The sequence below is a fragment of the Scomber scombrus genome, chromosome 9 (assembly GCF_963691925.1).
Source record: "Scomber scombrus chromosome 9, fScoSco1.1, whole genome shotgun sequence".
Taxonomy (NCBI): domain Eukaryota; kingdom Metazoa; phylum Chordata; class Actinopteri; order Scombriformes; family Scombridae; genus Scomber; species Scomber scombrus.
Genome location: NC_084978.1, coordinates 13,732,208 through 13,745,194, shown reverse-complemented (window position 1 = coordinate 13,745,194; position 12,987 = coordinate 13,732,208). Strand labels below are relative to the sequence as shown.

General features: G+C 41.3%; 1 protein-coding gene across 1 annotated transcript in view; it reads left to right on the top strand.

Moving 5' to 3' along the window:
* The first annotated feature begins 1,766 nt into the window (after window positions 1-1,766).
* The window catches only part of fgf13a (fibroblast growth factor 13a), a 55,625-nt gene continuing 44,404 nt past the window's right edge, over window positions 1,767-12,987 (top strand). Inside the window, exon 1 of the mRNA XM_062425398.1 lies at window positions 1,767-1,929. Within this exon, the coding sequence (XP_062281382.1) occupies window positions 1,800-1,929 (130 nt within the window). The 5' untranslated portion in view covers window positions 1,767-1,799. The remainder of the gene's footprint in view (window positions 1,930-12,987) is intronic.

Below are 12,987 nucleotides of genomic sequence, written 5' to 3'. Positions count from 1 at the left end.
GCTTCACCACCAAGTTGACTGTACACACTAGTTGTTTATGTGTGTAAAATGGTTCTATGAATGAAAGTGAACCAAGAGCCAATTATCAGCAGTAAATGTTTGGCTTTGGTTCCTTTTTCTGAGTTGGCTCCAACAAGAGTGAGTGTGTCAGGTTTATGAATACAGAACAGAAATATATTTTAGTGCACTGTTAGTAACTTTTCACCCACTCAGATGTGACTATTACTTAGTAGTCAATAGAGTAGTGTAGTCAAATAGTTTCAGGGTTCATTCAAACAGTATTTGCATACTGTTTACAGTAAACCTTCACTTTATATTCTTTATGTTCCTGTTAATTGTTGGATTGGTCTTTTTTAATGTCCAATGTGTGTTTTTCTTTGTATTTGAGACAAAGAGAGAGAACCATGTCTGTACATCCTTGTCTGTTGTGTGAAAATTACTCTATGCATTCTGTGTAGAAACGCATGGAAGTCAGTGTGTGGGAGTCAAGTGTGTCTTTACCGGGAGGCATCACTGTAATCATTCATGTTTTCAAAATGTAGCTGGTGCTGGGTTACGTGCGATACAAGACTGTGATATTCTCACAGCATGAAAAGAGTGGATATTAGGTCAAAGAATTCATCAAGAACAACTGCATGTGTGACGGGAAAATGGGTCATGACTCACATGTGTACATTTTAAACGTAATTCATAATACCATTTTTTCTGGCGAGTTTAGGTAAAATGAAAATTTAAAATGACTATGTTGGTCATATATGTCATAAATTAAGGCGGTGGAGGTGAGATGGACATTATGGTAGTTTGATAGTGAAAACTGATTAATAGCCTCCTTTGTAGTCATTTTCATTAGGTAGTAAATGTGTCAGAGAGAGGCATGGTACTCAAATCCATTAGGAAAAGGAGATACCATTTATTTGGACTGATTCGCTTGTAGCTAATCCATCAGCACAGAGAAAATGGGTCAATGATCGAAGACAAGCAGGGACTGTGCCCAGAAGAGGACAGATGCAAAAGGTCCAATACACACAGACAGAAACATAGGGCTTTTGACAGGATCCCACTGAATTCCTGTAGAGACATATGTTAAGTGCTATACTGTAGAAGTTCCTATTAATGCAACTTAAAGTAAGCATGAAAAAACCTCTGCTGACAGTGTGACATGGGGGCTTGTGCATGCCTTTGCATCTGCTTGCCTGCTCATAAATGGGGTGGATGTGCAATGAACGGGGGATCATAATCACCAACCACCTGACCCTAGTTTCAGTGATGCTGACTTGGTATATACAGTAGCAGACTGCACGCTTGCCTTGCAATCTCAAAACCTGTTACACCTCTACCAGCCCTACAACCACCTCATTTAAATGCAGCAACTCCTGGTTCAGTGCCTGCTGAAAGCCTGCCATAACACTAATATTGAACATTTAGCTGTTCAGGTTTCCTTTTACCTTTTCTTTGTGTTATGTTCTCACTTTTCCTTTTCAGCGACCAAGGAAGTATTTTAAAGTCCCGACTGTTATTTATTTAGTGTTTAATTTTAGTTGTTGTCTCTTTCTCTCTAATTCCCTTCTGTCCCTCTCTCCTCTGTCTTTCTTCTCCCTCCCTGTCATGCTATACTACTGTTATATAAAGATATAGCTGTTGCTAATGTTTGATGTCTTTTTATTTGCCTGTGATTCTGCCTTGTGTTTTTGTTGTTTTCTTTTCTTTTTGTGTGTGGTGAACCTTCTAACCCCAGTTCATTCTGTTATGGCACCACCGCAGTCCAGGATGATGCTGCCCCAGGTACCCAGGAGTACATTATGTTACGGCAGGACTCCATCCACTCTGCGGATATAAGGAGTAAAGGGTCCCCCTTTCGTGCTAAGTGTCACGAAATCTTCTGCTGCCCGCTGAAGCAAGTCGTCCTCAAAGAGAGCTCGGAGCCCGAAGGTTTGTTCGCACCCCCTCCTTGTTTTGATTTGCCGATGCTCTTCGCTTCCTCCTGCCCACTCCCGTCTTGTTTTCCCCTCTCTCTCGTATTCTGTGTGAACTGATACAGTAGTTCTCCACCCCTCTAAGTTCTCTTTCATTTCTGTCCCATTTTTAGAGAGCATCTGCTGCGTTTCTGCCCCTCCCTAGAATGTGTGTGTGTGTGTGCACGCATGTGCACATGTGTGTGCACATATGTGAGTGTGTTTGAGCATAATATATGACTGTCTGAGTGCTTAAGCCATGTTTACTTGCAGAGAACCTGTAGGTACTCTCTCTTGGGCCTCTCTGCTCCTGTCCATCGTAGTATGTTTGTGTGAATGTGTCGAGTGTGATTTTGAATGTGAGTGTGTGTGAGAGAAACAGACAAAGTGGAAAGTGTGTATGTGTCTGCCTGCACACCCCTTTTGTTGGACTGAGGAGCATAGCATCTGTAGCTCCTTTCCACCCCTCCCTAACCCAAGCCATTAACTCGGTCATTGCCACCCCGAGGCGCATCCATAGACCCAAACAAAGTGCAAAAAGAAAGGTGTCATAGATGGAGGCAGCTGCCGCCCTAATGAGATCAATGACTAAGCAATTTTAGCTTCCACTTCAACTTGGCCTCATGGAACAAAAAAAAAAAGTTTTATCCTCCTGTCCTGAAGACTATGTGAGATTGAAATGTTTCATATTCATGACTATGATCGGGATATACTCAGATACAGATTGCAATCCCCCCCCCTCTTGTCCCCTGTGTTCCCTATGCTTCTGCCATGTGGCTCAATGGTCCTAGTTGCTGCATCCTACCCTGTCAGTCCGTCTTTCCGTCCTTCCTTCCCTCCTTCCTTCTTTCCTTCCTGCCCTCCTTCCTCCCTTACTTTACGTTTTCTCTTACACAACCTTGTTGATCTTTTCCCCTTCATCTCTTTCTTTCTCCTCCCTTAGTGCTTGTAGCAGCATGGGGATATGTCTGCGTACTGTATATGTTATCAGTCTTTGTACAGCTAGGACATGCAGTAAAGTAAAAAAATAAAAAAATCCCTTTGTGCTTCAAGCATGCTACCATACCCTGCACTGTCTGGCACTCAGGTTCTATGACTGCCTCCACCTGTTCCTCAATAGAGAGATAAGATTGTAGAAATTGCTTTCCTTCGCAGACTTCCTGATAGGTAAGATATGAATTATCTCACCACTGATGTGTTTTCTGCAATGCACCACTCTGTTTTGTCTTGTTGAAAGAGGTCCATGATATTTATGTGCTTAGATATCAGTTAACCTGTTGATGGTGGTCTGTTTAACCACTGAACGACTCAAGCACACCTTCCCAGACATCCCAACTCTCCCGGAAGTTCCGGGAGTCTCCCGCATATTGATAGCGACTCCCTGACGCCCGCAAATGAGATCCAATCTCGTGGAATCTAGAGCGAGTGAGCAAGAGCGCGCACTAGAGAGTGACTGCGTGTTTGTGTGTGTTTGTTTGACTATAAATGCAGCGCGCGTGAGAGCAAAGCGCCATTACAGCTCTGTGTTGCCGCTTATTAGACCGATCACATGCACGCACCCCCCCGGACCGACACCAAGTGTAAGCCCCTGTCTGCCTTCCAGAAGGTGTGGGCCTTTCCAGTTGCCTCTCAGCTCTGCTAAACTTGTGCACTTTTTGTGAAAAATACTGGACAATACTGGACAATAACATGACTAGGAGTAACTCATTAGGATAGGGAAATAGTCATCTCAGCACTTTATGGAACTCTCTTCCTACCGACTGTGCTACTTGACTGGATGAGGTCAGAGTAAATAATGTAAATATCAAGGAAAATGTGGAGAGAATAAACACCAGCTTTGATCCTGACCACATAGACAAGCAAGACCATCTCTGCATCCATCTCAACATCGAAGAGGGCACTGGGGAAAATATGAGGGATTAAACACTGGCTGCGTTCACAGCCTCACGGATCTTGTCTGCCAAGCATCCTACTAACCAATGTCGGGCATGGATAATAAACTGGATGATCTCCATGCCTGCATCAGTTTCCATGGGATATCAGGAACTGTAATGTCCTTTGATTCCTCAAAACTTGGCTAAATCCTTGAATTCCAGACAGCACAATTCCGTCGAACAGGAACAAAGGACAAAAAAGAAAAAAAGGAATGGGAATATTAAAGTGCTATCCTTTTCATGCTCACCTGATCTATAGTTATTGCTGCAGCCTACATTTTAGGGCTGATGTCTGAAAACATGGATAATTACAAATATGCAGCCTACAGTGTAAAGATGGCAACAAGGGAGGCAAAAAGGGACAAAGGGAAGAAAGTGGCACTATAATTCCACGAAGACAACCTCAGAAGCATATAGCAAGGTCTAAAAACTATGACAGATTATTACAGATTACAAGCCCCCACGCCCTCCACACTGACCCACCCACCCCCTTGTGAAGTACGGATGTGTCCGTAACAAGTGAGGGGAAAAAAAACTTTAAGCTCTCTTTGAAACCAGCAGCAGCAAGCAAGCAACAGCTGAAGCAAAAGTTAAAGGTTGGGTATACCTTTCACATCTAGCAAACTGGACCCACTACAATACAGTTTGCCTACTGCCCCAACCAATTAATGTAAGATACCATAGCGCATATCTTCCACACCACCCTATTTCACCTGGACAAGAAAGGGGACTATATTAGATTGCTGTTAATTGACTGTAGTTCAGTGTTCAACACCATAGTTCACTCTAGGTTCATGACAAAACTGAGATTAAACACTTTATTGTTTAGATGATCTTTGAGTTCCTGAAGGACAGACCCTAGGTGGTGAGGGTTGGCGGACACACCTCTTCTACCCTTAGCCTTTTGTGTTTTGAGCCTCATGCTGTACTCCCCTGTACATACACAACTGTGTAGCCACTTTTAACTCCAGCATCATCGTCAAGTTTGCTGACGACACAGCTTTGTTGGGCCTTATCAGAGATAACAATGAAAAGCCCTACCTAAATGAAGTAGAGGACAATAGCCTACTTCTGAACATCAGCAAGACTCAGGAGATGATAGTGGACAAAGAAGAAGGGAAGAAATTATGCCCCCCTTAATATGAACAGATGTAGAGTGTAGATGTAGAGTGTAGACAGCTGCAAGTACCTTGGTGTCCATATCACCAAGGGCCTTAGCTGGGTGTGGCATATTAACTTGGTGTTGAGAAAGGCAAGACAGAGACTGTTTCACCTCAGAGGTATGAGGAAACTCCAGGGGTATCCTCTCAAATACTGATGAACTGCACCGTCAAGAGCGTCCTGAAGGGGACATCACTGCCTAGTTTGCAAACAGCACCAAGCAGGACCAAAAAGCCCTGCAAAGAGTGGTGTGTTCAACTGAACATACAATAGGCAGCTCTCTACCCTTTTTAAAGGATATTCATACCAGACATAAGGCCTAAAAGAATCATTAAACATCCCAACCACCCAGATAACAGCCTTTTCTCCCTGCTGCGCCCGGGAAGAAGGTGCTGGATACACAAGGCCAGCACCAAAAGGCTACGGATGAGTTTCTACTCTTGGGCCCCTAGGATCCTAAATGAGGTCTGCCTTAGACTGTCATGCCCCCTTTCCCCCTCACCCACCCCCACAGTCATACACATATATTATTTCTTATTATTTTTTATTTATTGCGAATCATTACATAATTAGTATATTTGCATTGCAAAATTTGAAGTTACTGTTGGGATTGCATTTTAGTGTGATTGTGCCTGAATGATTGCATGTGACAAATATGCTTGATAGATTGATTGAGTGATTGATTGATTGATTGATTGATTGATTGAAACACACTTATCCTTGTGTGAGAGAGAAAAGAAGTGGTATACTAGCGGAGGTCTGGCTAGAGCAGTATAGATGTATTATTCAGTTTGGCTGCAGCTCCAGTTGGACGTGACTAAAATTTACAAAGGATGGATTGGAGACTACAGCTGTTACGTAAGCTCTTCATGAGGACGTCATTAATGTTGATGCACTATGCGGATGGAAAATGTGTGAAACCACATGTGGAGTAGGCTAGACACACACACACATGCACGCACACACACACACACACACACACACACACACACACACACACAAACACAAACACAATAACAAACAACGTACAATACAGAGCTCTCTGCTTACATCTGTTGCCAAAAGGGATGAATAACACATAAATGCCTACAGTACTTAGCAAGACACAGAAGATGTGGATATATTTCCTCTTTCCTTTTTGAGTATTATTTGATTTGAAAAGTAAAATCAAGAGGGCTGTATGTGTTGAAAGATCTAAGCCTTGTCACACTGTTACCATGACAAAAGCATTCCATCTGCTTTGTGATGCACTTAGAATGATGTTCACGCATTCTAGAATGAAACAACCCTTGAATAGAGTTTGTAAATCACACTGGATTGCAGCAGATACTGTTTAGACAGTATAAAGAATTTATTTAATTCTTTAAAAGATGTTTATTCACATGAGATGCAAGAGTGTGTGTGCTGTTTTTGTTGTATCTGTTGCTGATAGTCCTCTGAAAGGTACAGTGAGGTGAGTTCTAATGTGACAAATATGGGTGATCTGTAAAATTATTTCCTCTGAGTCGTATTCTTCTGATGCATAGCCTAGCACCACATTGAGATGGCTGACTCAAAGGAGACTCCAAGATATTGCTTTCACATGTCACTGGAGATGTGCTTAACAGAGCAACACATCAGTAGCACATAAGCCTGGAGTATAGCACCCCAGAGGATAAGTTCAAATCATATCAGTTCATCTTAGTAGAGCTGCAGGGAGCACAAGAACACAGACACACAGTGCACTGGACTCTCTTCCTCCATTCCCAGGCCTACTCTCAGTTTGTTCTCTATCTGACTGTCTTTGGCTCAATCCTTGTCACCACCTGTCGATTCATTTTCCTCTTCATTCTCAAACCACTCTCTCCTGTTTCCTATGCTTCAGTTTCTCTCTTTGGATCTGTTCTGTTTCTCCACAACAGAAACAAAAGATGGTTCTCGAGGAGGCAGGGCTATGTAAATACTCCATTCATAATGCAGGCGACAACAAGACTTTGTGTTTATAGTTCCTGGCCATATAATATATACACAGACAGAAACCCATATAGAGCCATAAACACAGAAATATAAGAATTGAGCAGTGTGCATGTGTTTAAACTCATATTGCTCCGTAACCGTTATGGAAAAAGAAAGGCAAAATTGTACATTTCAATAGGAATACTTTACTGTAGCTTTCAATGCTAGTTGGGAATGTTTTCATACAATAAGCAACTTCCCATGCACCAACCTAGTTGTCAGGTTAACATTCAAGGGGTTTAAATTAAAAAAACATAGAAATTGGACTGCGATGTGTACAAAAAAATTTGGATTTAATCCTGAATTGTTGAAATTACAAATGATCTGAGCAGAAGTTGCTCATCACATTCAGCTTTTTCTCTCTCATATACAAGCTCATCTCTCTAGCAAGCTCTCTTTCTCTTACAGACACACACTCTCTCCATTTCACACACTTTCATATTCTCTCTTTCCAACTCTTGAATTCTTAATACAAATATGATGTGTCTGAAAGAGACGTGGTGAGCAGTACAGTATGAAATTCACTACTGTATGAACATCAGCAAGCATATATTTTAAACTTGCTTGAGATTTGTAATCCATTATGATGAAGATTGTGTGGCTGTTAATTTATTTTCTCTATGTTTTTTTGTGTGATAATGCAGTTATGAGCTGTGACCATTTTGCAAATGCATTTGCATTTGTGGAAGATTTGATATTGGAGTTTTGACAGTGCAGGGAGGTGCAGTTACATTTTGAGGAGGAGTGGTTCAATTAAACAAAGGCCAACCGATCCAATTTCAAACTTCATTTAAAAGGTTACATCAACTCTCTCTAATAGCCATCAACAAATAGGCTATTACAGTGTTAAGCAACTGTGAGCTCCAAGATACTCTATCTAAGGCAATGTGATGAAATAAGTAATGAATGAGGTCTAGTGCCTGTGTGGCTCAACATTCAGGCTACTGTCTAATGTATTTCAGCCTTATTGACAAAATAACTCATCTGCTGCCCACTCAGCCATGAAAATGTAAGCAGAAGTGCAAGAGGGATGAATAGTAGCCCCATCCAATCCCCACACCCGATGTAAAATGCATGGTGTTGATTCACCACAAAGTCGACATGGCACAATTACATTTCAGGGGGGCCAGCATCCTTCCTTCCACTGCAACAGTATCCCGTTGCAGTGTCTCACCGAGTCCTGCACACTACTGCAATGTTTACAAGAGACAAACACGCAGCCTCAGGATGCACACAAGCTACAATGAGGGCCTGTTTTTTTTTCCCTTTCGGCATGAAAGTAACAACTGTGTTTGTCCTAAGTCAATACATAAATAGAATATGTATAAATGAATAATATGTATGATAATGTGATTTAGTGCCTGGACAGAGCAGGCCAGCATGATGGTCAATGTCACATCAGCACTATAAATTCAGCTGCGCTTAACTTACCTTTCAGGACCGCTCTGTTGAGCATTTTTCATCATATGAAAGTTTTAGCATTCGCCTACTCTTTTCCAGACGGACAGAGGTATACACACCTTTGACAACTAAGACGTTTAAGAATTAAATTTATAGTGGAGAGACAACATTTATGTTAAATAATCCCACATGTACCAAGTAAAAGTGTTTTACATTGTATATTACATTAAACATTTAATTTCAGACATTTGGAAGCAGATGCCCAAAGTGAACATGCTCTTTTAACGTCATGCACAAAAACACAAGCGCACATTCTCACAAACATATTTTCTCAGATTTAAACAGAGATGCTGATGAAGTGTTCTCTTCTTTCTCCTCGTGGGGCTTAAATTAAAGGCATATGAACAACCAGAAGGAGGAGGTGTATATGACAACATTAGCAAGAAACTACTCTAGAGACCAGCAGAGTAAAGTTGCCAGGCCTATTACATTCCATCATTGTCTATTTAATTAGCACTCCTCTCTTATTCGCATCCACATCACAAGTCCTCTCTTCCATGGCAGCAGCCACACAGAATTGTGTCCTAGAAATACAGTAAACCACTGTTATGAATTAATATTCAATCTACACATATTGTATATGCAGTTTATGGAGTATTGCTAATATTCCAAATTTGCAAATTTGGCTCAAACCCCATTGACATTCTAAGATATTTGAAAAAAATAAATAGGGCTAGGGTAATGAATCTGAACACAGAGACAGGAGGCAGTGAGTAAATAAGAAAGATAGTTTATTGCTGACCTCATAGCCGGGAAACTGGGACGAGGGCTTGGGCAGGTACCTAGAACTTTGGGGCTGAGACTTGGACCTAAAGCTGGGCCAAGCGGGGCAGAGGGAATGCTGAGGGGTGCCAGGCAGAGCGGTATCCAGACAACAGGGAATTGTGCAGTGGGATTAGGGTGATAGAAGAGGCAGGAGGTCCGGAGACCGGGCTGGAATCAGGCGGAGGTTAACTGTGGGCACAGGGAAACAGGTATGAGATAAATGCTAGACTACTGGCAGAACAGTAACAACACTCAAAAGGCTAAAAGCGTGACTAACTGCATGAACAGAGTCTACGATCTGGTGAAGAAGTGGAGGCTGATCCAGGTATTTATGGAGAGCTAATCGTGATGATTGGCAGCTGGTTGGCTGACTCCCACACACCTTCGCTCCTGTAATTAGACAAACGCACACATAAGGAGGGGTAAGAGAGAGAGGCTCCAGGCTATGTAGAGGAGGAGGCAGAAGTGGAGGGCATGACACATGGCACAGGTACTGGTAATGGTAAAATTATTAGTTGGCAGCGCATCTTGGATGTAACAGCTACTGTACGAGCCAATGACAACATAAACTGAATGCCTTGATTGCCAATATAGTGTTTGTAGCAAACTATCTGCATTATCAAAATTCATTAATGTTCATTAATAGCATGTCGCTTGTCAGGTCAAGTTGAATGTTTCTCCATGTCCATCCGTGTTAATGGCAGTCCACATCTGTTGAATCAAGCGGTATTTTATGCAGTTTTTCATATTGAATGCTTCGAGGCTAAACTTAATGAATTCCAAAATGTGCTTTATGTAATGGACTGTGGAAAAACAATCATATTCACTGCATACCCAGGAATAAAAACATGTAGGTACTGTACAGTCAAATGCTGATTTGTACTCCACATACTGTAGCTAAATGCATTATGTGAATTTATCCTCTAGGTCCACATTAGCAACTTTACTCAGGATGCAGATAGTCCCCATCACTTTCACTGCCTGACTCACATATGACGGGTACCTTCACCAGCTTGACACTATAATCCCAGTTTATGTCTCTAATGGACTTGCTGCATGATTGTTTCATTCAGGAAAAAAGTTCCCGTTTAACTACAGTGTTGCCTCTAAATCTGAGCTAAACAGGAATAATCAGTAGAGCAGTCAGGTTGTAGTAACTGTGACACAAGCAGTGTGTAAGTTTTCCCCAGAGAAAACAAGCATTAAGCTATTTAATTGGGGCAATGAGGCGAACTGCTGAGTCAGTATCACATTAAAAGGCAGACTAGCAAAGTGGCTCCTGACAACTGCCAAGATACAGTAGAGACTACACAAATGCAAAGCTGTATTCTTTACTGGGGAGAAGTTAAGTCACAGATGTAATATATAAACTAATATACTAATATACCTAGTCCTGTTTGGTATAGCCTTGCCTGACATGCTTGGTAAAACAAGTACTTGAAGTGTAGATCATTTTGTGTAGACCATCCATTAAAACCATTTTGTGTGATTATTGCACCTTTAAAATTGGTGCAATGTACTTTTTACTTGGAGACAAATAAAAATCCAGGTGAAAAATGGTGCAGCCACTTGCTTTCAGCCACATTTTACTGGGGGTTGCTAAAATGTTAGTTTAGGTTAGGTGACTCTAGGCCCGTAGGTGCGAATGTACGTGTGAATGGTTGTTTGTCTGTATACTATTGTTAGCCCTGTGATGGACTGGTGATCTGTCCAGGGTGTACCCCACCCCCTGCCCAGTGGCAGCTGAGATTGGCTTCAGCCCCCCTGTGACCCTCTAGACAGTAAGTGGTATAGAAAATGGATCGATGGAGTTGCGAAAATCATAAACCTACACATAAGGGCTGTAATGACCTGAAATGTGACCTGGACCTGATGGGAACAGCTGCATATTGCTCATCATTTATTGTTTTCATTGATCATCACTGAAAAGTACAAAAATGCAACTCAACCTAAGAAGACAGCAGCCTGATAGTATAGTGGACAGTTTAGTAGTTACTGTACTTTATTGCATTTTATGGAAAGTGTATATGGAAGCCTCAGAGGTTCACATTGTCATTTCTGGCATATTTTTTTTCCTTTACAACAAAGGTTGGGCAATTTGGCAATATAAAGTATCAGAGATTAGAAATGTGTCAACCTGGAGAGATTTTGCCATGATAGACTTCCCTTTAATATGTGGTTGCCCATTGCAGGCAATGTTGCACATCAGTCAGTAGGATTATTTTCTTTGACTTGCACTGGATCGACCAAAGCAGCCATTACCATCTTGCTATTTCATACATTACCATCTGGCAGTTTCTCAAATTAATTTTCAGAAAATGCACTACAATGATATCAATATCGAAACATAAAATAACACATACTATGATCAAAGATTTTAGCCTTTTTGCATATGGCTAACTAGAAGCCCATTTGATCCGGGCAATGTCAATAGGCTGCACAGTATGTACAGTATTTGGTCCTCTGCCAAAATTGCAGCATGCCTCTGCTAGTTATTCATCAGCTTGTTCCTCTGCCCAAGACATAACGCAGACATTTGCCGGTATAGTGACTGTTCCCACTCTCCCTTTATTTTCCTTTGTAGTTAACTCATGAGGTTTATACAAAACTTGAGTGAACTGTGTGCTTACTTTTGAGACAAAAAGCAGCTACTCAGTGCCTAAATCATCTCTCTGTTGATGAGTTGTCATCTTAGATATTTTTAGAGCTGTATCAGATATGTTTTATCTGACACTCCTTGATATCAAAGATGGAAGGCAGACACATTGCCTGGGCAGAACTGAATATTTTAGTTTGTAACTCATTTACATCCTTTATTTCACTGGCTTCGAATCCTTTGTTTTATTTTCAGCATGTTTTTGACATCCTGTGACAGTTTTTACTCAATTTTAGATATTTTGTCACAACTCCCCAGTAGAGCCTGGCTGATATTGGCCAATCAGTGAGTATGAGTACACAACATTTAAATCCCACCCAGTTAATATTGTGCTCATATTTTTTATTTACAATATAAAGCATCTTTCACAAAAATGTAATGAGTTTTGTAAAAAGCTAATATATTAGTCAACGTGTCATCCTATTTTTCTTGTTTTTTTACTCTCAAATGTTAGTATGCTACTGGTCTCAAATGTACAGTATTGGTTGGGATTTTCTCCCAGTTCAGACAGTGGCAGTGACTGGGTGTCTTCCTGTTATCTGAATATGGGTTTGTTATGGTGACAATGAACTCAAATGAAAGGTCACATGGGGAGTCCTTATTCCTTTTCTACTGTATTTACCTGTCCACTCCCGTCTGCTGAGTCATGTTTCCTGCAATAACATCATCAGCTTGGATGATGTGTTCTGTCAAGCATGGCAGACTTGACTTTAAAACCCACAAAAATAATGTTTGCCAACCAGAACCACATCAATCAATCTGATCACAACTAGTCCATGCTATTCTACCCATTTGTGATGAAATGTAATGTATATAGTGCACAATAATATAAACTGTGTAAAATAGTGATTATTTTCTTTCAGTTTATCAAGGAAAGAACTGGGTAAGCACCGTGTGATGCAGAGACCAGTTTGGCACATACAGACAGTCATCTTAGGTGCTGGTGGGGTTATGTAAAGCTCTTGCCTGTCTCATCTCAGGGGGCATCAAGTAATGCGCAAGTCTGCCCGCCAGGGCTGTTGTTGGCTAGCATTCATACAGACACCCAATTGCTCCCATCATA